Consider the following 26,005-nt stretch of genomic DNA (forward strand, 5'->3'; position numbering starts at 1 on the left):
TGATTCCAGCTCTGTGGGACCTCCACTTTCTTCCCTGCTCTTCCAGTCCCCAAATGTAAACTTTTTGCACAGATTGTGTCATGTGCACCACTGCTGCCAAAGACTGGCCTCAGAGGTGACCCTGTCCCGAAGCGACATGTGACCCACCAGTGAGGAGCCACATGAGGACACGTCACCACTGGGGCCTGTTATTGGCTGCAGCAGCACACATGACCCCGTCCGTGCAAGAACTTTACATGCAGGAACTCAAAGTGCAGTGCAGACAGTCTGAGACCCAGTCTGCCAAATCCAGACAGGTAAATATACTGTAGTTGCCTTCATAGGTCCTGCTGGATGGGTAGGGGGATTTATTACATTACATTCAACATGAGAAATATTTAAAGGGTACCAGTTATGTTGCTGACTGCATCCCCCTCCAGAGGTTCAACAGTGACGTCAGGAGAGCGGCCGGTCCAGTTGCCTGTACTTCCAATCAATGCTGAAAGCCTCATATGGTTGACTAGACTGCTCACTATTCCAGTCGTGCGGTTAGCAACGTGACTGGAGGTTCCCAATAATATGGACAATTTTGATCGACTTTAAATCATATTCAAGGATGCTCACATCATCTTTTGCCTCTTTTTAGATATAAAGAGGCCGCCTTGGCTTATGAGAATGCAAGAGACTGGGATAATGTCATCCGGATCTACTTGGACCATTTAAACAATCCTGAGAAAGCAGTTGGAATTGTGAAAGAGACCCAGTCGCTGGAGGGGGCAAAGATGGTTGCAAGGTAATCTGCATATTCATGTATTTGTATATATATAATACACGACAGTCTCTTACTAGCAAAGCTGCAACTAGCCCTGTACCTCACATAGATCCAGACCTGAAGCCATTCATTGCTCCTATTGCTCTGCTAGATTTATTACAAGCTGGCAGCTCAGGGGTCATGTCCTTTGTGCTGAATCTGGTGGCCGTGGAAGGATGGAACTGAGCATGTGCTTCCATCACAGTGAGCCTACTTTCACACTGGCGTTTCTGGGTCCGCCTGTGAGATCTGTTTCAAGGCTCTCACAAGCGGCCCAAAACGGATCAGTTTAGCCCCAATGCATTCTGAATGGATAAGGATCCGCTCAGAATACATCAGTTTGGCTCCGTTGCGCCTGTAGTCCGCTCTGAAGGTGGACACCAAAACGCTGATGTCCGCCTGACGATACGGAGCCAAACTAATCCGTCCTGACTTACAATGTAAGTCAATGGGGACGGATCCGTTTTCACTGACACAATATGGTGCAATTGAAAACGGATCCGCCTCCCATTGACTTTCAATGTAAGTCAGGACAGATCTGTTTTGACTTAGACTTTTTTTAAAGAATAATGCAAACGGATCCGTCCTGAACGGATACAAGCCTTTGCATTATCTGTGCGGATCCGTCTGTGCAGATACAAGACGAATCCGCACCGAACGCAGGTGGGAAAGTAGCCTAAGTTGGATAGAGAAATTAGAAAAAACAAACAGCAGGTGGCGCTATACAGATACATTTTATTGAATGACTCAGTAGCTATAATACATTTTTAATTACAGGCATTTATAAAAGCATTCAGATCCAGGTGCTGGTTTTAAAAACATAGAATATTTTTCATGGGACAACCTCTTTAATGTTTATTGTGTGTGGGTTTTTCATGTGTTTTTTTATTTATTTATTTATTTATTTATTAGGTTTTTCCTCCGTCTTGGAGATTATGGTTCAGCAATTCAGTTCTTAGTATTGTCCAAGTGCAACAATGAAGCATTCCAGCTGGCCCAGCAGCACAACCAGATGGAGATCTACGCTGATGTTATAGGTATGACCTTGCGCTTTTTGTGGCTGTTGTCAGTCCCTTCACCTGCAAACTGCTGGAGATCTGTTTCATTGTCTCTAGTGTCAATTGCATATCTCATTCTTATGTAAAACTTTGTGATATATTCTGTAATGTGGTTTGGCTCCCCAGTTAATCACAGTTGCAGGCATTTTTTTAATTTGCTCATATATAAGAGTGTTCATGGACCGGTATTCAGAGAGGTACTAAGTGTCCTCACTTTGTTAAACATTACGGAAACAGTTAAACAAGACCCTATTTAAAAGGAATACGACATCACAAAAATGAACTACTGATTAGTTTTTGTGTTAAACATGTTGTTATAGAATTGTGTGGTTTTTTTTTCAATTTCCCATGCCACTATCTATATTTAAAAGAAAAAAATCCTTTCACACCGGCTACTAAGCCTAATAACATGCTGACAATTCCTGTTCTGTAGAGATCACCTTTCAGTAGCCATCTCATTATCATTATAGGCAGGCTTACAATGAAAGGTAACACCTCTGTATAGATAACACCGGGTCAATCATTTACAATGTCTGTGAAGGTTCTCATTTATCCAGGTCATGGTATATATGTAAAAAATAAATCAAGGCAACTGGACGTACTGTAGATTTCTTGAAAACGTTTCACTCGTTCTTCCAACGAGCTTTCTCAATTCTGAGTGACTGTACAAGAATTCTCTGGGAATAAATATGTAACTGAATCCACATCTAGTAATTATACCCAGCATTGGGTCAAAGGTGTTGATCACTCAGAATTGAGAAAGCTCGTTGGAAGAACGAGTGAAACGTTTTCAAGAAATCTACAGTAAGTCCAGTTGCCTTGATTTATTCTTTACAGATATAAATCATTTTACAATGTTCACAGCTTAGGCTACTTTCACACTAGCGTTTTTGGATCTGCAAAAACGCTTCCGTTACAATAATACAACTGCATGCATCCATCATGAACAGATCCGTTTGTATTATGTCTTCTATAGCCATGACGGATCCGTCTTGAACACCATTGAAAGTCAATGGGAGACGGATCAGATTGTGTCAGAGAAAACAGATCCGTCCCCATTGACTTACATTGTGTGCCAGGACGAATCCGTTTGGCTCCACTTCATCAGGCGGATAGCAAAACGCTGCAGGCAGAGTTTTGGTGTCCGCCTCCAGAGCAGAATAGTGACTGATCGGAGGCAAACTGATGCATTCTGAGCGGATCCTTTTCCGATCAGAATGCATTAGGGCAAAACTGATCTGTTTCGGACCGCTTGTGAGAGCCCTGAACAGATCTCACAAACGGAAAGCCAAAAGGCCCCCCTGCACAGTTACCTCTGCACGGGTCACAGAGCATGTCCAAGACACTCCCATAGACCTCAACGAAGACCTCCACATTTCATGCTCTTATGGTTCATCTGGCTGCTGTAAAACATTTCTCTCAATGCTGTTCATAGCAGGGTGTCTGCCCCCATAATGATGTATAGAAAATAGTAATCTACAAACATAAAATAAAATATTAAAAAAAGACTGCATCAGTAGCTGGATTTAATCGCTAAAATATCTAAAGATATGGTTGACACATTCCCTAACAGGACAAGTGTGTTAGTTATTAGGATTATCTGATTATGTACAGTCATCTGACAGATGTCTGTCCGCATCCTGCAGGATCTGAGGACACCAGTAATGAAGATTATCAGAGTATCGCACTTTACTTCGAGGGAGAGAAGAAGCATTTTCAAGCAGGGAAGTTTTTTTTGCTTTGTGGTCAACATGCAAGGGTAGGTAAAAGAATATATATATATATTATGTATGTCTTGTTTATGCCTGTTTTATTTAATGTGTACTTTTGTAGGTTGTCAGCCATCTTGATTCTTTCTTCCTCTCAGATATGATTTTTCTAATGAATCCTACATTTTCCATTATGCCTGGCTTTGCAGACAGAGGGGACAGAGTCTCATCACACTGCATTTCTCTGTGTCCTCTGAGGGCAGCCATGACAGATGAGTGACACAGCTGTCCCCTCACACTGCAGGGTCTCCATGTTCTCCTATATGGAGCTTAAGCCTGTCTACCTTCGCTGCCCTGTCACCTTATACATGCAAGCGGTGAGACCATTTTAAAGCTACATCTCATAGAACTACACTGGAGAGTCAGCACACACAGATGGCATAGACTGGCAGTTATATAACTGCAGCTCATCCCTGTATGCACTTACAAACTATAAACCTACACACCTGATCCTTTAACTAGAAGAGACATTATATCAACAGAATACAGAGATATACAAAGTGAGGGCCCTGAGAGCAGCCAGAAGGGATCTGATTGGTGATGATGTCAGCCACAGGGAAGAGACCGAGTCCCTGTTTACACATTAAAGCAAGGAGTCAGACCTGAGGTCCTGTCACCAGGTTCCCAGAATGAAAAGGTTCAAAATGTACAGACGCAACTGAGTTAGGGTGCGAGTTATCTTTGCCAATGGTGTTAATTAAAAATCTATAGTCTATAGTGTTAATTAAAAATCTGTATTTTGTGCAGCGCATATGCAGCCTAGCATGCATAATGTTGTTGAAGCTGCCCCATGGTTACAGAATGCAGTCTCCTTAAATCATGTATTATTATTATTTTACCCCCTTATATAGCACTGACATATTCTGGAGCCCTTTACAGACATTAGCATCACACTGTCCCCAATTGGGCTCACAATCTAAGGTCCCTATCAGTATGTATTTGTAGTGCAGGAGGAAACCGGAAGAAACCCACACAAACACAGGGAGAACATACAAACTCCATGCAGATGTTGTCCTTGGCTGGATTCGAACCCAGGACCCCAGCGCTCAGTGCTAATCACTGAGCTGTGGTCAGTGCGGACAGCTTTGCTCACACACAGCAGGTTATGGATGCATGACGTCAGCTCTGAGCATGTTTCACAGGCATGTTAGAGAGAGGGAAGGGGGGGGAGACACAGGTACACAAGCTACGGTATTGAGAGGAGGCAGCAGAGGAGAGAATGCTCACTGAGCTCTGAACTTGTAGCTGCACGAGCAGAAACTTGCCAATATCTGTATTAACAAAGCCTGTTATAGTTTCCATCTGTATGTGTTGTATTTTTCAGGCATTGAAACACTTTTTAAAGTGCTCAACTACTGAAGAAAATGCAGCCATAGAAATGGCAATCGATACGGTAAGAAGATGCAAATAATAAACCGTTGTTCATCTGCTCCAATTCGGTTTTGTTTTTTTGTATTGATTTCTCCTTTAAAGGTTTTTTTGGGGATTTTCTATTAATGGCCTATCCTCAGGCCTATTGATTGGTGATGTCACTGGCCTAGGAAGAGGCCTAAGCGCTCACAGAGTGCCGCAGCCTCTTCTTACAGCTGGTCAACCCACCAGCCTGATATTGATGACCTATCCTGCGCATAGGCCATCAATATCAAAATCCCGGAGAACCCCTTTAATATATGTCTTCCTTATCAGGTTGGCCAGGCCAAAGATGAGATGCTGACCAATCAGCTGATAGACTATCTAATGGGTGAAAGTGACGGCATGCCTAAGGTTTGTTCTCCTATTGTAAATGACTACATATCAGTGTAATATTGATGGCGTGATATATCTACTATATATTTAACATTCTATGTTTTTTCTTTTTTTTAGGATGCTAAGTATTTATTCCGCTTGTATATGGCGCTAAAGCAATACAGGGAAGCAGCCCGCACAGCCATCATCATAGCCAGGGAGGAGCAGTCTGCAGGTCATTATATAAGTAATTTGCCACCCAAGGTGCCACTGTATATAAAACAGCTACAGAAGATGATGATTCATCTGTGCCAATCCATATGCCCTGTACTGTAGTGTGTGCACAGTCCTGCATGATCACGTTTAGTACATTGGGATAGATGTAGCATTGCGTCTCAGCTGTAAATTTGAGAACACGTGCCACAAAAGCGGTCTCAGGAGGCTTATTCCATATTCCAGGACCATTAGAGTTTTCTCTTGCAAGCAGTCAAATTCTGAATGTGGTTACAAAATCTAAGCAAGACTGTCATCGGTCAGTACCAAAGTTTATCACTAAATTACAGACCCTATAGTGAAGAAGTGAGCGTAAGGCCCCCATACACATAAAGGTTGTCCAACCCTGTCAACTTCAGGGTAACTGGCCAACACTCTAATGTTATTTGGGTCCCAACTCTCCCCGGAGAAATAATGTCAGGGCAGATAAGGATCGGACAGTTCAGTTTCAGTTCTTGGTCCTTTTGTTCTCAGGGGAGATAAGCCACTGCCAGAGGTTTATGGCAGCAGCATAGTCCCCTCTCCCTGTTGACAACACATCCATGCTTGGCTAAGCCAAGTATGCATGTACAGTTGCAAGAAAAAGTATGTGAACCCTTTGGAATGATATGGATTTCTGCACAAATCGGTCATAAAATGTGATCTGATCTTCATCTAAGTCACAACAATAGACAATCACAGTCTGCTTAAACTAATAACACACAAAGAAATGAAATGTTACCATGTTTTTATTAAACACACCATGTAAACATTCACAGTGCAGGTGGAAAAAGTATGTGAACCCCTAGACTAATGACATCTGCAAGACCTAATTGGAGAGAGGTGTCAGCCAACTGGAGTCCAGTCAATGAGATGAGAGATTGGAGGTGTTGGTTACAGCTGCCCTGCCCTATAAAAAACACACACCAGTCCTGGGTTCGCTTTTCACAAGAAGCATTGCCTGATGTGAATGATGCCTCACACAAAAGAGCTTTCAGAAGACCTACGATTAAGAATTGTTGACTTGCATAAAGCTGGAAAGGGTTATAAAAGTATCTCCAAAAGCCTTGCTGTTCATCAGTCCATGGTAAGACAAATTGTCTATAAATGGAGAAAGTTTAGCACTGCTGCTACTCTCCCTAGGAGTGGCCGTCCTGTAAAGATGACTGCAAGAGCACAGCGCAGACTGCTCAATGAGGTGAAGAAGAATCCTAGAGTGTCAGCTAAAGACTTACAAAAGTCTCTGGCATATGCTAACATCCCTGTTAGCGAATCTACAATACGTAAAACACTAAACAAGAATGGATTTCATGGGAGGATACCACAGAGGAAGCCACTGCTGTCCAAAAAAACCATTGCTGCACGTTTACAGTTTGCACAAGAGCACCTGGATGTTCCACAGCAGTACTGGCTGTGAAGGTGCCACTCCCTCAAGCATATACTACATAAACAAAAAAATGTCAAAGAAAAAACAAAGATAAAAACATCCTGCACGGTATGATTTATAAATGTGCGGATGTCACGGGCCATATTATTGAAGTAAATCACAGAAATAAGGTAATAATGCACTAAGTAAAGTAGATGCAAGCATTATATATGGACATCACTCTGATATGATAATATCTGAGACACTTAGCCAATATATTTTGATCCAAACACATCTGAGCCCGCCTACCAAAGGCCAAGGGGGTCTCAGGTCAGGCGGGTCCTACGCTAAACCTACCTAAGCCATTGGGCTTCTATGTTCAGGAGCGCAGACCCCGCACATATGGTGTGCTGCTCCTAGTAACCTCCATGTGCTTCAAGCAACCGATGGGAGGAGGAGCAAGCACAGCCATATGTACCACCTAATCAAGGCGCTTTGTCCATATATAATGCTTGCATCTACTTTACTAAGTGCATTATTATCTTGGTTGTGTGATTTTATTGAGCGTGGAACCTCACAGCACTTCCCTTGTAGTCCCATCACAGGGAAAATGATGTATAACACAATACTCATTGAAATAAATGAGCTGCTCGTTTGATTTACGGAAGTTCTAGTTTCAAGTTTATTTGTTACGCACAGCTCAATACATAGTATAACATGTGGTGAAGAATCCTCTGGAGCAATGGACAAATAATTGAGGGTGGTAAATCCGAACCCCTCTCTATCAACCCAGAGTAACCTGTAGGGTGTTTGGAGATGTAAAGTAGAGAACCCCTTTAACAATTTTGTCGGGGGCCTATAGCTTTCAGTTTGCCATTCGCCTTGACATTGTTGATTTAATCTGGATTCTTTGTAGTAGCTAAAATTCGGACACCTCATATACATTATGGTGGTTAGCTTTACAACAAACGGAGCGGTAAAAACGAGAATGTATCGCTGTTATATAAGGAGCCGTGGTGTAGTCAGCCTCTTAGTGGTATAGCTGTAACACTAGCTGGGAAAGTAATCATCTTCAAACATATCTATCTTTTAATGAAAAGGTAATTATCGAAACGCACATGACGTGCTCTTCAGTATGTATATGGAACTGAAAACACAGAAGATCAAGATTCCTGCAGAAATGGCTACAAACCTAATGATTCTTCACAGCTACATCTTAGTCAAGGTAGTGATTTCATCTATCTATCTAATCCATCCATTGCTATAGAGAGAGCGTGATAGTTCTGGCATTAATCAGCCCCTCCTGTACCCCTTATGTCTGAGTCATACAGCTGCCTTGTCCCCCTGTGTTTCTCTCAGTTTCAAGGGGCAGGTACCTGTACTTAGAGGTTCCCTTTAAATCACCATGCTGTACGTGTACTGTAGAATCCTTCTAGTTACCAGAGCATCTTATTTTCCCTGTATAGATCCATGTAAAGCGTGGAGACCACATGAAAGGAGCCCGTATGCTGATACGTGTTGCCAATAACATAAGTAAATTTCCATCCCGTAAGTGTCTAAATGCGTTACCTCTCACGACTTTCATAATAGTCGCTGGACAGTATTTCGCTTTGTGATGGGTTCCACCATTTCTGCCACTTGGTTTTACGTTTCCCTTGTGCTTCTAGACATAGTCCCGATCCTGACTTCTACAGTAATCGAATGCCATCGAGCTGGTCTGAAGAACTCTGCGTTCAGCTTTGCAGCCATGCTGATGAGGCCTGAATATCGTAATAAAATAGATGCAAAGTACAAGAAGAAGATTGAGGCCATGGTCAGGTAAGACCTTCAGGATGCAATGTCCAGACGTATAGGGGTTATACATCCCTGTTGTACAAGTAACTCACTTCTGTGGTTTACGGACTAGGCGACCAGACACCTCAGAAGTGGAAGAAGAGACCACACCGTGCCCATTCTGTGACTTCAAACTCCCAGAGTGTGAGCTTCTCTGTCCAGGCTGCAAGAACAACCTACCGTACTGTGTAGCAACTGTAAGTAGCTCAATATGCGAATCATCAGAGGTTATTATGTATATAGACTATGCTGCCAGCTTTGCCACCTATGTCCAGTTTTGGCAGTGCATTGACATTGGGTAGCACTTTTTAAAGGGCACCAACCTCCATTCTGCAATATTAATCTGTAAAGTTCAGATTTGATACAATAGAGCTCCAAATATGCAGCGACTATCTCGCAACTCCAAAAAGATCTGTTGTAGAATTTACTTGCATTCCACATGAAATAATTCTGGAACTTCTGACATTGTGCTGTTGCTCTGTTATGCCTTCTACAACTGTATTAATAAAATGACAGCTGTTACCATCCCCCTGTCAAATGGGTGTGTCCCTACACAATCAGCAGTAATTGGACAGTATCAGAGTATGTAGGGACACACCCCTAACTGGTAACACCTAATTATCAATTAAACTGAAATTTCTAGGAAGAATAACAGAGGATCAACACAACATTATCAAGACTGGTGCTTTCTTGATATCTCCTGCTTCTGTCAGAGGATGTGCTTAAGGTGCAAGCCTCATCATACATTAGGCTCATGTTCCGGCAGTCTGTGCGCCTAAACAGAAATCGACGCAGCTCAGGGCCAATAAAACTGTCTAAGGCCTCATGCACACGACCGTTATGGGTCCGTTCCGTGCATTGGGGATTTGCAGTCCCCAATGCACGGGTAAGGTCCGTCTGGCGGCCAGGACGGATCGAGACCCATTCAACTTGAATGGGTCCGTGATCCGTCCGCACCGCAAAAAAAATAGAACAAGTTCTATTATTTTGCTGTGCGGAGGAATGGACAGAAACACCACGGAAGCACTCCGTAGTGCTTCCGTGGGGTTACGATCCGTGCTTCCGTTCCGCATCTGTGTGATTGCAGACCCATTCAAGTGAACGGGTCTGCATCAGTAATACGGAGTGCACACGGGCCGCTGCCCGTGTATTGCGGACCCGCCGTATGGCCACGGGCACACAACGACCGCGTGCAAGAGGCCTTAAATGAAAGTAAGTTTGTTGTGGCTGCTGGCCATGCCCACTCCCTGCCCTCACCTCAGCCCTTTTCAGAAAAGTGGCAAGGGTGGCGTAAAAACGCCACTTGCAACAATATCAGACCTGCGGTATGTTACCCTATTATGTGTCCCTCTTTATCTGTAGGAGAAATCAGTATGAGACAAGCTCTAATATATGACTTATTCAATGAAATGAACCAGCACAGAATGCATATTTTTGTTTTTCCATTCTGACAGGGTCGGCATATGGTTAAAGACGACTGGTGCATCTGCCCACATTGTGAATTCCCAGCCCTGCATTCAGAGTTCAAAACGTAAGCTGAGAGTGAAAATGGAAGGGTGACCAATTTGAGATCACTGATGAATCCCATAGGTGGAGACCTTGGCTTCAGGAAGCTGACACTTGGTATAGGTATTGGCTCCTCCTGAATCAAGGTGATCAGTTAGCCAAAGCTGGGGTTGTACCTAAAATAGGTGTCCAACAGCCATCTAGCCGAGCCCCCCATAAGCACATGCTTGTGCATCCTAATGCAGTAGAGCAGAGGGAGACAAGCCCCTGCCAAACCTCAGAGCACGTTCACAACTGTCAGAAACATTGCCGATCTGCCAATGTGAATTTGTCTGTGGAAAATCTGCAGTGTTACAGTACCAGCAAGGTGGAAGAGATTTTTAGAAATGTCATCCGCACACTGCGAAAAATATCTGCAGTGTAAATTAACCTGCAATGCAAATTTGAAATCCACGGCACGTCAATTTATGCTGCAAATGGCCACCGCAGATTTCATCCTTTGCAATAAAGAGGGTGAAATCCATGATGAATCTGAATTGAAAATATGTGGATTGGCCATGGATCTGGTGTGGATTTTGCTGCAGAAAATCCGCTCCAGGAGGCCATACCCTTAAAGGGGTTATCCAAAGTATAAAACATGCCCAGGCCCCTCATATAGATTATACTTACCTTGCTTCCTGGCACCCGCGTAGCTCCTGATCCCTGCTGCATCTCTCACAGCCGCTATGCTAGGGAGGCTCGTCCCTGTCTCGGCCTGCTATTTGCTGCTCCTCCCCGTCGCTGGGTGTTTTGATCCGCGCGATGGGAAGATGCAGTGACGGCTGCGCGGGGATCAGGAGCAACACAGGTCCTGGGAAGCAGGGTAAGTATATTTCTATATGAGGGGCCCGGGCATTGGGGGTCTATCTGTGAGCAACCGACAGTACACGGAAGATAAATACGGCCATGTGCATGAGCCCATACTGTGACATGTCAGCCCATGGGAATGATAAAGGAATGAGCTGATCCTGTGGGTTCCATAACCCATGTACATTGCCGCATACGACATAACATCAGTCCATTTGTTCTCTTCCACCCAGACTTTTGGAATCAGAAAGCATCTGCCCCATGTGTTCTGAGAGGGCGACATCTGCTCAGCTGAAAAAAGTTCTGGACTGTTCTCCATATCTCAGGCAGGAGCAGGAGGATCAGTAACACTGTCATTTGGTAAGCATTCTACATGGTAAGGAAGCAATGGTATAAAGCGTGTAGAGTCAGGGAGTACTTGGGACTTCTTTACATGGAAGCTGTCATGTTCAGATCTGGGAAAGTTTGTGCTTGAGTTAGCTGAGTTAGACCAGGGCTAGACTTGGTGGATAATTTTGAAACCTGCAGAATGTTCTCACTTCTGTGCAAAATCTGCAGGGCTTAAAGATATGCAATTTTCTGGGATTTAATTTGGTATTTTTATGTACAAAGTTGTTTAAGTGCTCACACTGAAAGCCTGTGAGTCCTGCTCCCCTGCATATCTTACATAAGCTTGTCTTTCAGGGCTGCTGGCAGTTATCAGCGTATGGACATGAGAAGCAGGACTCACAGGCTTTCTCTAGGAGTCCTGGCAGCATTTAAACAACTGGTTGCATATTCATATAATAGAAAACTGCATAGGCCCCTTTACAGTGGACGAGAGTCGGCCAGATAATAGCTAATAAGCAGGAATTATCTGCCAGTGTAAGGGGGCCGCTGATTACCGTTTCGCTCTTTCAACGGGTAATAGATCATTTGTGCGGTCACCTAAATCATGGTTTGCCGGCAGCAGATCATGCCGTCTGACAGCACTCTGTCGCCTACAAACAGTGATTCTGTATGGGGACGAGCGATGGTATTAGCGATCATTCCTCTCCATACTGTGGAGGGGATCTCTGCATGTAAATCAGTGGTCTACTTTACTGATGAGCAGACGATCGTTGGGAAGGAACACACCCTCCCCTACAATAGTCTGCTCTATCTAGCAGTGTAAAGGGGCCTTATATCCCTGAGCTCAGCATCTCCCCAACCTACATTAATTCCATTATCAGTGATTATTATTTAAAATTCCCAAGTCAAAAATCCTGCAGGGAAGGAAAAAATAAAGGAAATACTTCTTTGCCTCCTTTTTTTGGCTCAAAAACCTGTGTGTGAACCTGGCCTGATATGACTTCCCCTGCTTTTTGTGATCCATGGAAATGTCATATATTAGATAGCTTTTCAGTCATCAGTTGTCTCCCCCAATTCCTCGAAACACATGCACACTTGGCTCAGCCAAGCATGCATACAGATGCAGCCGAGCTAAACTTGATGGTTAACGCGTTAAGTAAAGAGTGGCAAGAAAAAGATAACTAACTTTCCATTGGATTTCAATGGCTTATGTCAGGAAATAACTGAGGTAACACTGCGCCATGCGTTATCAGAGTCAAGTTTAGCTCGGCTACATCTGTACATCCTGAACGGAGAAGAAGCGGCTGACAGACACCTGTGGCAGAAGCTTACGTCCGTGAAATTAAAAGGATCAACCAGGCACAGCTTATTCCCTTTTGAGTGAATGCGTCTGAGCTGCAGTATCAAGCACAGCCGCTATCCAATGTACAGCATTGTGCTTGGTAAGCTGTGAGAAGACTACAACTCTCACCAGAGCGTCACAGTCTCTTCAAACATTTGATTGGCAAAGGTACCAGAAGTCGGCCATCAATATCAAAATCCCAGAAACCCCTTTAAAGGGACATTTTCATAATTTTTTTTTATTACATACTAACAAACTATATTTGAATATTCTTTTTTTTTAATAAAAAAATCAGCTGGATTGTTTTCTGGATAGAATTTTTTGAAGTCACACCATGTATTCTACTTCCTGTCCTGGGTCTTTAAAGGCGATGTACTCCTTTGGGACATTTTGTTTATTATTGCATTGTACTCATTTTGAGCTAAAAATATGTTTTTTTCAATAGGTCTTTATCAAAAGTATGGAGCCCTTTTTTTTCTGTACAGAGCTGAGATGCTCTAGTAGCAGCTTCTGGATTTTCTCTCTTTTTCGTCAGTTGGGGGAGCTGATAAACACTCATATTTCTTATCTTACTGTTAAGAATGTGGCCTAAATAAGTGTTTGACCTCTTAGTAGTTTAGAGATAACGCTGGGTTCAGACCTGAGCGTACTTGAACGTACGCTCTGTATGCGCGATTGTACGGGCGTTTGCAATCGCGCATACAGAGACAAGCGAACGCCCATTGTCGCGCGTTCCCGCTGAAGTCTATGTGCGGGAACGCGCGACAAGACGCCCCAAAAAAGCTCATGTACTTCCTGGGGCGTCGGGCGTTTTACAGCGCGTAGGAACGCGCTGTAAAACCCTCAGGTCTGAACCCAGCCTGAGGGTTATTAGATGAGGGCACAAAGTGAACGTGAAGGTACCAGTCACATGCTTAGCAAAACAGTTAACCCTTTGTAAATGAACGGATTAATATTTTTAATAAAGGCCAATTGAAAATTTGATTTTTAACCAAAAGTGAGTGAAATGCAGTCATAAACAAAAATTGCCTTCCAAAGTGTACATAGCCTTTAACGTCTTCCTTTGTTTTGTCTGTTTGCACAAGAAGAGAGGTGAGCTACTCCATTAGCGCATCACACATTACACTTTTCAATGCAGTGCTCTACTTTGGGCATCTATAGGCCTATCAAGAAGAAAAACAGAGCTATTGTACTGTCATCCCAATTCAACGCCTTCTATTATCATGAGGATCACCTTATAGATAATCATTCTCTCACAGCAGCAGTAAACTGTCGTATCTATATTAAAGGTCTTATTTTCCTTCAGTTGCAGTCAGTAAATGATATTTGTTTTTAATTTGGAAATGTAAAAGAAAAAGAAATATCCATTTTGGCATTGTATCTATTCCTTTTTCTTTCCAGGATCACTTTTAATGTGAATTTATTTTATTTTAATTTGTGGAGACTTACAAGATACCTTTTTTTTTTTTATATCTTTTAACACAATTTTAAGCCAAAAATATAGAACATCCAACCAATTGAGAAAAAGATTTAAATGCGTAATTTTAAAGAAATAGGCAGGAATGTGTTATGAAATATTTTATCTTATTTAATTCCCTCCTCATAGACCAGAGAAATGCTATTTTACCATCTTTCTTCTTTGTAGGCCTTCATATCTTTTGACGTTTCACGGAATTTGCAGCCTTCGTATGTTTTAGGCACACTGTGTTGTAATGAGTCCTGTATATACTTTTCAATGAGGATTTTGTATTTGTGAGTTACCGATTATTATTAAACCTCAATATTTATAATAAACAGTTTTTACTGTCGTGGGTTTATTCTTTCTAATGGTGGATGATTTACTCTGAATTATGGACAATCCGTTTGCCTTTCTTCTTTTTCAAAGCATTTTTTTTGTTAAAGAAGCACTCCCACAAAAATGTTAATTCTTTGGCCCATTAGAAAGGTACATGTTGTAAATTGTGGTGATTTTTTTTTTTGTTTTTACCAGTGGCTGTGGTTGTGAGCTGTCCACTGTCCTCAGCAGATTCATGTGACCGACACAGCGTCTTATGTGTGGACAGGAAGTCAGGTTCTCAATTCATTACTATGAGACTCGCATTGAAGCTGAGGACCAGAATGAAGTGAACGTATCACAACTACAGCCACTAGTGAAAAAGATTACCCTCCCTACAATTTATGTCTTGTACCTTTCCGAGGGCCAGAGAATAATAAAAAAAAAAAGGTTGTGGGAGTGCTTCTTAAAAAGGAATGCTTTGTCAGAAACGTAGAATTACATTTTTTGTGTGCAAATATATATACAAATAAATTTTTTTCACATTGGGCATTGAATCACACACATAAGGGCTAATTTAGACGACCATATCTGTTTTGCGATACGCAAAACACTGATACCGGCCGTGTGCGTTCTGCATTTTATGGAACGGAACGACCAGCCCTATCATAGAAATGCCTATTCTTGTCCGCAATTGTGGACAAGAAATAGGACCTGTTCTTTCTTTTTTTGTAGGGTCATGGAACAGAACTGCAGATGGCGCATGGTGTGCTGTCGGCATCTTTTGAGGCCCCATTGAGATGAATGCGCCTGCATCCGTTCCTTAGGCCTCGTGCACACGGCCATTGTTTTGGTCTGCATCAGAGCCGCAGTTTTTTGGCGGCTCAGATGCGGACCCATTCCCTTCAGTGGGGCCGCAAAAGATGCAGACAGCACTCAGTCTGCTGTCCGCGTCTACTGCTCCGTTCCGTGGTCCGCAAAAAAAATTATAACATGTCCTATTCTTGTCCGCGCTTTGTGGACAAGAATAGGCAGTTATATTAAAGGCTGTCCGTCACGGACGCCATCCATGTTTTGCGGACCACAAAACACACAACAGTGGTGTGCATGAGGCCTTAGGCTGTGGATACTTGATTTTCACAGCTCACTTTACAGATTTGCTGAGCCAGACTCAGTGGTGTGATCTCATTATCATCATTAATGGGGGTTCAATGATTTTAAAGGAAGCCTGTCACCAGTTTTATGGTGTCCTAACTAAGGGCAACATAAATAAGCGACTGATTCTCTTAGCAAAATGCTGGGTCACTTTCTTTAATTGACCCAGTCAATCTGCCAACATCTTGTATTGAAAAGCTCCAGCTGATAATGAGGAGTCCTGAATATTCATGAGCTCCTGACTCTCCCCGCCCACCTGCTGCTGAATGACAGTTATTTGCCATATGAATCAGCAGCAGGTGCGCAGGGGAGTGGCTATAGCTCTGAATTAAAAATACGCTGGACTCAAATCAGCTCATTAGCATGCAGCATGTGGCATCTTTGTGTGTATATTATGAGGTAACCATCTGTCACTCCAGTAAGTGAATACATCTAAGGTACTTTTTAGTAAATAATGATTGTATATAATTAGTTAATCAAATATCCACATGACAGGTTCCCTTTAAGGCCACATTCACATGGTCAATATTTGATGAGTATTTTGCATCAATATCTCTAAGCCAAAACCAAGAATGGAACTTGCAGAGAAGTACCGTGGGAAGGTTTGTACCTGTTCTGTATTTAAATTAAATAAAAAGATTGGGAGCAAATTGCACAAAATTTTAAAGGCACACACATCTTAATAAATTTAGCGCATTTTGGACTCTTCTAAAGTATAAAAGTAAAATAAATCTGTTCATTTGCACAAGAATTTGCACTATTTTCTGTCTTTGGTATCAAAGAGGTGGACTCATGCAGTAGTTTTAGTCCAGCTTCTTCTCGGCGTGCGCTGCCGCCGGAACTCCGCCCTCACCCCCATTATAGTCAATGGGGATGGAGCGGCAGTCCGGGGTAACACGTGAACTAGCGGCAGGATGGATCCGACAGGCTGTTCATTCGCCGGAACAGCTGGTCAGACTCCCCTGCCGCTATTGTGAAGGTACCCTAAGGAGAGATAAGGTGCCGACCTGACCACCTTTAACATTTTTGTCCTATTATGAGACTAAAGATATTTCATTCAAAGAAAGTTCATTTGTGAAGGAGAGATCTTTCTTTGACAGAACGTTCCCAGAAAGATATTTCATCCATCAAGTATGGGCAGTTTGAACAACAGTAATGTCCAATATGGACGAAAATATGTATGGCCGTGTCTGTGAAACCATCATTCACTTGCGTTTTTTTCAACCATTAACAAACTTCTATGTAAGGAATGTATACCCTTGCTGCTCCCAGCAACCCTGCTCCAATCCTTCCCACCTCATCAACTGGCTCCTTGGGCACGCTGGCAAGCTGCATGCTTGATGGTTGATGTGCTGACATATTGTTAGCATCGAGCCAAATGATGACTATTGTATAGCCGTGCTTTTAGACTTTTGTATCAAAGTAAATTGGGGTCTGCCGCCCTTGTTTTTGAACATGATAAAACATTTTCTTCAAGTTGTACCTCCATGATGCCGGTCAGCAAACGTATGCAAACTGCCTGAATGATCAGGTTCACTCGTAACTAGTCTATGCCATTTCTCCATCAAATACCCTGTTCCCTGACCCCATGGATTTCTGGGGAGGCACACTGGAACAGTAGCTGGAACTGACCCAGTTTGATCAGGATGGCGATGGCATTGAATACAGCTGCAGGGTAAGGGAGCCAACGGTTTACCCTCATATGCCATGGGCCTGTTGCGGACAGTCACGATGACATCATCCAACCACCTATGCTGGGACACAATGATGTAATCACGACTGACCATCTGCACTGGGCCAGAAGAGTCCTGCATCGCAGAAGGCTGAAGGGAACAGCACTCAAATCAGTATTAGTTTTTGTTTTCTCCCTGGCCACTTGGGAGCCATAGATACATTACTTAAGGAGCATCATTATCATCAGATGCACTATGGGGGCATTATTATTGCTGGAGATTACTACTGGGGCACAATTGGGAGCATTATTATAACTGGAGGCATTATTATTCCTGGTAGCACAATAGGGACATTTATATTAATGGGGGCACAATAGGTACCTTTATTATTGCTGGAAGCACTATTAGGGGGATTATAGAGGACATTGTTAAAACTGGGGGGCATGAAAGGGGCATCATTGTTACTAGGTGCAAAATAGGAGGTATTATTACAGGGGGATTTATAGGGGGCATTCAAAATACTGGCAGCACTATCAGGGCATTACGATTACTAGGCGCATTTTTGTTGCTGGGGCCACTTACCCGTATTTTTCGCCGTATAAGACGCACCGGCCTATAAGACGCACCTAGGTTTTTGAGGAGGAAAATAAGAAAAAAAATATTTTGAACCAAAAGGTGCACTTTTGGTGGGTTTTGAACTAATTGTGGTCTGTGGGTGACACACTGTTATGGGGGATCTGTGGGTGGCACTGTTATGGGGGATCTGTGGGTGACACTTATGGGGGATCTGTGGGTGACACTTATGGGGGATCTGTGGGTGACACTTATGGGGGATCTGTGGGTGACACTTATGGGGGATCTGTGGGTGACACTTATGGGGGATCTGTGGGTGACACTTATGGGGGATCTGTGGGTGACACTTATGGGGGATCTGTGGGTGACACTTATGGGGGATCTGTGGGTGACACTTATGGGGGATCTGTGGGTGACACTTATGGGGGATCTGTGGGTGACACTTATGGGGGATCTGTGGGTGACACTTATGGGGGATCTGTGGGTGACACTTATGGGGGATCCTCTCTGGATGGCACTGTTATGAGGATGAGGATCTGTGAATGACAGTTATGGGGGGGGATCTGTGGATGACACATATATAGCATCTTATGCTGTCATCCACAGATCCCCTCCATAAGTGTCCCTGTAGTGAATGACCCTCAATACAGGGGGTGGGGGTCGCATCTGCTTTAATAATGACAGCGGGGCCCGTGCAGTGACTATTCTACTACACGGGCCCCGCTCACTGTATAATCATATCTCTCTAATAGTTAATTGTTGTATGCATGTAATCGCATAATGAGCGCTGTGTATTACCGTACTTAAAACTAGCAGCGCTCGCCGTTCGGAGGTCGGTCAATTCTACTTTAGAATGATCATTTGTCTCCTGTAGTCTCTGTAACTCCTACATCATCTTCCCTACTATGTTACCAGTGTGGGATATTTCAGGCTGCAGATTATTATTGGATAACAGAGGAAATAGTTAGGTCTGGAGTTCATTACCGCTGCCCTTCTGCTGTCCCTTGTGGGCGCAGATGCTGTGCCATTCACCATGCCATCCGGACTCCTGGTTGCTGATCTCCTCTCTATGTTGAAGATTCCTTCATCTTGCATAGGGTCCATTCACACATCAGTGTGTGTTTTGTGGATCCGCAAAACACGGACAGCGGCAATGTGTGTTCCGCATTTTGCCGGCACTAGGAGAACATGCCTATTCAATTTTTTTTTTTCAGAATCGGAATTGCGGGTCCGCAATTCCGTTCTGCAAAATGCGGATTGGAATTGCGGATGTGTGAATGGAGCCTTAGTGTGCCTTAGGACGTGTGGGTGAACTCCCATCCACCCTTAAGGGCCAGTACACACATGCACTAAACCTTCCACAGCTAAGGTTGAGGCACCCTCTCCATGCGAGTCCGAGTTTACGTTCTCCCAGTCTGTCTGCCCTGTCCCTAATGCAGTCTTGGTTCCTTCATCCACCACTACCCCACCTAGAAGGTCTCCTAGTATCTCCAGTTCAGTGTTATAAATATCTGCAGTTTCAGTATTACGGACTGTCCTGACTGCTTCTGAGATTGTGTTGTGCGTGCCCTGCATCCAAACCATCCAGCCAGGTTCTGCTAATACCCACATAATCAGCATAAGTGACTTTTCAGACCGTAACTGCGGTTTTGGTGCATTTTTGGTGCCTAGAACTCCTGTCTGTGGCTTAGCTCCTGAAAACAAAAGGATTGGGCATGTTGAAATCCAACAGCCAATTCCTTACATCCACCAACATCTCCCACCAGGGGAGAGACAGGAGCCACCCCTCCCCAATACGGTTTCAGCTGATGTACTGTACATCTATAAAGTAAGCAGCACTCCAGTGCAACAAGGATGTTTATTCACCCATCAGACAGCCGAGATGAAGAAACATCCTTGTACTGGAGTGCTGCTTCCCTTCGCTTGTTTGTGGACTGGTGAGAGTTTGAATCCCTAAAGGCGATGTCACAGTGTTTTATGAAGATACAGTTCCAAGAAAAAGTATGTGAACCCTTTGGAATGATATGGATTTCTGCACAAATTGGTCATAAAATGTGATCTGATCTTCATCTAAGTCACAACAATAGACAATCACAGTCTGCTTAAACTAATAACACACAAATAATAAAATGTTACCATGTTTTTATTGAACACACCATGTAAACATTCACATAGCAGGTGGAAAAAGTATAAGAACCCATAGACTAATGACATCTCCAAGAGCTAATTGGAGTGAGGTGTCAGCCAACTGGAGTCCAATCAATGAGATGAGATTGGAGGTGTTGGTTACATCTGTCCTGCCCTATAAAAAACACACCAGTTGTGGGTTTGCTTTTCACAAGAAGCATTGCCTGATGTGAATGATGCCTCACACAAAAGAGCTCTCAGAAGACCTACGATTAAGAATTGTTGACTTGCATAAAGCTGGAAAGGGTTATAAAAGTATCTCCAAAAGCCTTGCTGTTCATCAGTCCACGGTAAGACAAATTGTCTATAAATGGAGAAAGTTCAGCACTGCTGCTACTCTCCCTAGGAGTGGCCGTCCTGTAAAAATGACTGCAAGAGCACAGCGCAGACTGCTCAATGAGGTGAAGAAGAATCCTAGAGTGTCAGCTAAAGACTTACAAAAGTCTCTGGCATATGCTAACATCCCTGTTAGCAAATCTATGATACGTAAAACACTAAACAAGAATGGATTTCATGGGAGGATACCACAGAGGAAGCCACTGCTGTCCAAAAAAAACATTGCTGCACATTTACAGTTTGCACAAGAGCACCTGGATGTTCCAAAGCAGTACTGGCAAAATATTCTGTGGACAGATGAAACCAAAGTTGAGTTGTTTGGAAGAAACACACAACACTATGTGTGGAGAAAAAGAGGCACAGCACACCAACATCAAAACCTCATCCCAACTGTGAAGTATGGTGGTGGGGGCATCATGGTTTGGGGCTGCTTTGCTGCGTCAGGGCCTGGACAGATTACTATCATCAAAGGAAAAATGAATTCCCAAGTTTAACAAGACATTTTGCAGAAGAACTTAAGGCCATCTGTCCACCAGCTGAAGCCCAACAGAAGATGGGTGTTGAAACAGGACAACGACCCAAAGCATAGAAGTAAATCAACAACAGAATGGCTTAAACAGAAGAAAATACGCCTTCTGGAGTGGCCCAGTCAGAGTCCTGACCTCAACCCAATTGAGAAGCTGTGTCATGACCTCAAGAAAGCGATTCACACCAGACATCCCAGAAATATTGCTGAACTCAAAACAGTTCTGTAAAGAGGAATGGTCAAGAATTACTCCTGACCGTTGTGCACGTCTGATCTGAAACTACAGGAAATGTTTGGTTGAAGTTATTGCTGCCAAAGGAGGTTCAACCAGTTATTAAATCCAAGGGTTCACATACTTTTTCCACCTGCACTGTGAATGTTTACATGGTGTGTTCAATAAAAACATGGCAACATTTAATTATGTGTGTGTTATTAGTTTAAGCAGACTGTGACTGTCTATTGTTGTGACTTAGATGAAGATCAGATCACATTTTATGACCAATTTGTGCAGAAATCCATATCATTCCAAAGGGTTCACATACTTTTTCTTGCAACTGTACATACACATGACGGTCTTGACATTATATCCCACTGAACATGTATACATGATGCAACATCACAAACTGTAATGACACAAATAACAAGTTCTGTGAAACTAACTTTAATGAAGCTTTTCATATATACTTACAATATTATTATACAAAACAAAGTACGGTTTATATTCTATATACAGGAAAAAGTAGGAAAACTCTGTAAAATAAAGTACACATGGGGAAAGTGCTGGAGAACTGTCAGAAAGCACACAGGCCTGAATGGTACCTATTAAAATGCTATGTGTATGTGGAGCCTTTCCTTACTACTGTACACTGGTAACACAGGGGCACTCATCTCAAGGATTCCTCGTGTTCTCTATGTTTCCATCCAGTTCTGGGGTCGGGTGAGAAATCTGTCTGCAGAAGTCATCAGTTGCCCAATCTGCTTCTCACTTGGCTTTCTTACTTTTTGCTTTACCTGGCTTTTTGTCTCCACCTTTTTCAGTCTTGGCAGACTTTGAAGGTTTTGCTTTTTTGGCCTAGAATGATAAAGAAATAATCTTAGTACAGAAATGTATAAGTAAAATATTTCCATTTGTTTTTTCTTTTTTTATTAGCACATTAAAAACAAAAAGGCAGCTATTCTCCACTGAGGAGATGCAGCGAGTTTAAGTGCAACTTTAACCTCCTGTACCCCAATGTGCCCATGTAATGCCATCTCGGTCCCCCTCCCAGCTGTGGAATGTGCCGGTTAGAATACTGGGGTTTTCTTATGCATCAGAATTGCCTTTGTTTGTATGACCGAACTGTAAGTCTTTCTCCCATATAGCAGTGGCACCCCTAGTCTTTACAGGACCGTGAACATGCAGTAATGACACATGCTATTATCTGCTAATGCATAGCAAGTTAAAAAAAAGAAAAAATGAAAAATACTTTAACGGCCCTTTACCAAGGTCAATATTGTGCTCCCACGTTCCCTTTTTCAATTGAAAAATGGACATCAGTAGTGGCTTCATTTCCTCCTCTCCTCCTTCCTTAAATTGCATCTGTCAGCAGATTTTTACCTATGACACTGGCTGACCTGTTACATGAGCACTTGGCAGCTGAAGGCATCTGTGTTGGTGCCATGTTCATATATGCCTGCATTGTTGAGACAATTAGGTTTCAATTTGGAACTCTATTAGGCCAGCCGGGAAGAATCGCTGATGGCTTTCCATCCCTGCATCCCTCCAGCGTCCATGTCTCTGCATACATTCCCCAGGCCCTAACCTTACCCTGTGTGGGCGTTGAGGGTAGGACAGCTCCCACCTCCCGGTTCTGCCCATTCACATCCTCACAGTCCCACGGCATACCAATCTGTTTGGCTGCGGCCTAGCAGTCAGAAGAAGGGTTGGCTTGCCTTCCTTGTGGGGGGATCCCTCAGTGCCAGTCCTGGTAAGTTCTACCCTAGTTGGCACTACTCTCATTCTGGACCTTTACCTAATTGAGGTTCGTCTCCTTTTGCCCACCAGGCTGCATGTCCAGTGTCCACTTTGCAGCAGGAGCCCTAGAATGGCATTGTGCTGGGCATCCTTTTCCCTTATGGAGTCTCTTTCCCTACCAAGGCAGCCTCAGGGCATGTCTTCAGTGGTTATAAACACCATAAATCAGCTGCATTGTGTAAACCCCAGTTATCAGGCTAGCCTACCCAGCTCTGTGTAGCACAGGGCACCTGCATTACCCCTTTTTATTAGGCGGAGTGATTACACCATCCTTAGTTGCTCTATCTACAACACTAGGCAGTTCTGGCTTCCACATTAAACCCCCCTCAACGAGCAGATTGTGCCGTCACTACAGTAGGTGCCATATTCCACAAGCCCTCTCAGTACAGCCTCTCCAGTAATTACAGGCAAAGTAACTGTGCATTCTCTAGGGTTGTATATAAAAGCCTCCTCAGTACTGACATGCACCAGACTTCAGCCTTACCCGCCTTCAATGGAGTAAGTGTGCGGTATTTAGCCCCTATGTTTGACAAGCCTACATTAGTATGAGGTGCACAGGACTGTGACGAGGGGACATCCTCTGCGTCTGGAGGAAAGAAGGTTTGTACACAAACATAGAAGAGGATTCTTTACGGTAAGAGCAGTGAGACTATGGAACTCTCTGCCTGAGGAGGTGGTGATGGTGAGTTCACTAAAAGAGTTCAAGAGGAGCCTGGATGTATTTCTGGAGCGTAATAATATTACAGGCTATAGCTACTAGAGAGGGGTCGTTGATCCAGGGATTTATTCTGATTGCCTGATCTCCCCCTAAAATTAGGAAAGTTTGATTGCCACCAGGGGCCAGCTATGCTATGAGGCCTGTCAAAAGGATCCACAAATAGGAACAACCCCTTTAAAGACCCTTGCTAAAGCAGGCTATGTGACTGAATGCTCAGTCATCCTCAACATGGACATGATATAGTTGTCCTTATCTTGTATCAGGGACCAGATTCAGAACCTTTTTCGACGGAACCACTTGACCCCCGAGGAACATACAGAATACATGCCAAAAGCACATTACTATACAAAGAGGTACGAATAAGGAACTGTGCACAAACCATGGAGCAATCTGATGAATAATAAGAGGAGGAGCAGGAAACTTAAAGGGGTTGTTTCACTTCAGCAAGTGGCATTTATCATGTAGAGAAGGTTAATTAGTGCTTGCACACTATAGGAAAAAGGATTGGCCACTCTCAAAGCCGGGACCGTGGAAGTGCATGTAGGCTAGTGCTTTTTCCTATAGTATGCAAGCACGGCCACCGATGATGGATTGCAGGGAGGTCATAACCATGGAAACGAGCAGTGTGTAATGTGATGAAAAAATTACTCAAACCAGGAAAGGAAGCAATATGGGCAATCACAATACATTAGTAACTGCCTGGTATTAACTTTGTCTACATAAGTAACGCTATTTGCTGAAGTGAGACAACCCCTCTTCGGGGAATCTTCGGCTCTCCAACCCCTCTTACCTCAAGCCAACATTACAAATATACTTCCAGTTGCTCTAGCCCAAGAAGCAGAAATTGATTTCCCAGTGGGTTATGAATCATTTTAATTCTGGATGTTATTAAAGAACCTGCACACATCGCTGTGGGCACAGGAAACTTAGTACCAGCATATTAAAAGATTGCCTGTAAGCCATATGCACAGTAATTATCTGGAGAAGATCAGATAATACATCCACTTCCATCAGTGTATATCTCAGATATCTATAGGACACAGCAATGTGTGTGGGGCATCCGTAATGTATTATTCCCGGTGATGAAGCTCATTGAGGGGCCTCATGTATCAAAACCCTCCACCCGCACAGACCACTATATCTATAGGATACTCTGCATGTGATTAGGGTTTTTCTAACACTATTTCCATCTGGAAACTGAACAGGTCAAGTAAAGACAATACATCCTTTACCTTTATCATCGCGTCTACGGTGACATCGTCATCCCGATTCTCTTCGGCCTGTGTGTCTTCGATGTTCCCCTCTTCACCATATTCGGACTGGATTGTGGAAGAAGCATCTTTTTTGGAGGCTTTGACTATTTGCAGAGAGTAAGGTGTGAGATGGGCTTCCTTGTTGTAGCCACGTGTGAAGGCCGCTTTCACCTGAGAGAGATTATAGCCTGTTATTTGTCTCCAAGGGTCAGGAAGAATTGCCCCATGGGCGCCAGTCATGTACCGCACTGCGGAGCCACACTTGTGTGATGTGGTTTTTTGGGCTGCACAAATTGTACAAGCAACACATGTTGAGAGCAGTTGTTTCAACCTGCATAAGCCATGTGGGCAAAAACCCACTGTAATTCACAGAAAAGCATTAGCAGGTGGGCAGTGCAACACCAAGTCGGTGCCATGGGAAGGCACTCTAAATCTTCAGAATAGGGTACGAGCTACATGAACACGGGTCGTGTCCCAAAACATTTTCTATATTTTTCAAATTAGCCCCTGGATCTGAATACTTTTGTAATTGCATGTAATTAAAAATTGAGTATAGCCACTGAGTTATTCAATAAAATATATCTGTATAGCGCCACCTGCTGTTTGTTATCTTCCTTATTTTTTGTCCGTCTCACTGAGCTGGTCAAACGTACTGCGTTTATTAAAGGGAACCTGTCACATTGAACATGCGGCAGGCGGTATGTTATAGAGCAGGAGGAGCTGACCAGACTGATGTATATAGTTTATAGCCTTCTTTGCAAGGTTGCCTGAAACATTTTTTTCCCCCCTATGGATGACACAAGCAAATTATGACAACGCGGCAATTTTACTGTGGAACATGGGACCACTGCATGGACCACTAGCCTTAGAGACTCCATCAGGAGCCAGATGGGATTTTTTTTAAATTTGATGCAGGTGCTGCTTAAATAAGTGATACTTATAAATCACTTTTGAGCAAAGTATTAAGAAATCTGTCACT

General features: G+C 43.3%; 2 protein-coding genes across 4 annotated transcripts in view; one reads left to right on the top strand and one right to left on the bottom strand.

The window, feature by feature from the left end:
* WDR19 (WD repeat domain 19) overlaps positions 1–14,625 on the top strand; it is a 61,620-nt gene extending 46,995 nt beyond the window's left edge. The window contains exons 25-37 of the mRNA XM_044291067.1: positions 626–772; positions 1,703–1,827; positions 3,495–3,607; positions 4,942–5,010; positions 5,304–5,381; positions 5,481–5,577; positions 8,061–8,185; positions 8,427–8,508; positions 8,628–8,778; positions 8,867–8,990; positions 10,248–10,324; positions 11,379–11,505; positions 14,463–14,625. Of these exons, the coding sequence (XP_044147002.1) occupies positions 626–772; positions 1,703–1,827; positions 3,495–3,607; positions 4,942–5,010; positions 5,304–5,381; positions 5,481–5,577; positions 8,061–8,185; positions 8,427–8,508; positions 8,628–8,778; positions 8,867–8,990; positions 10,248–10,324; positions 11,379–11,493 (1,303 nt within the window). The 3' untranslated portion in view covers positions 11,494–11,505; positions 14,463–14,625. The remainder of the gene's footprint in view (positions 1–625; positions 773–1,702; positions 1,828–3,494; positions 3,608–4,941; positions 5,011–5,303; positions 5,382–5,480; positions 5,578–8,060; positions 8,186–8,426; positions 8,509–8,627; positions 8,779–8,866; positions 8,991–10,247; positions 10,325–11,378; positions 11,506–14,462) is intronic.
* Positions 14,626–21,686: 7,061 nt separating this feature from the next.
* RFC1 (replication factor C subunit 1) overlaps positions 21,687–26,005 on the bottom strand; it is an 80,995-nt gene continuing 76,676 nt past the window's right edge. For all 3 annotated transcript variants that reach the window (XM_044298349.1, XM_044298341.1, XM_044298332.1), the window contains exons 24-25: positions 25,006–25,197; positions 21,687–22,113 (exon numbers count right to left, since the gene is read on the bottom strand). In XM_044298349.1, the coding sequence (XP_044154284.1) occupies positions 22,024–22,113; positions 25,006–25,197 (282 nt within the window). In that variant the 3' untranslated portion in view covers positions 21,687–22,023. The remainder of the gene's footprint in view (positions 22,114–25,005; positions 25,198–26,005) is intronic.

The sequence above is a fragment of the Bufo gargarizans genome, chromosome 1 (genome assembly GCF_014858855.1).
Source record: "Bufo gargarizans isolate SCDJY-AF-19 chromosome 1, ASM1485885v1, whole genome shotgun sequence".
Lineage (NCBI taxonomy): Eukaryota > Metazoa > Chordata > Amphibia > Anura > Bufonidae > Bufo > Bufo gargarizans.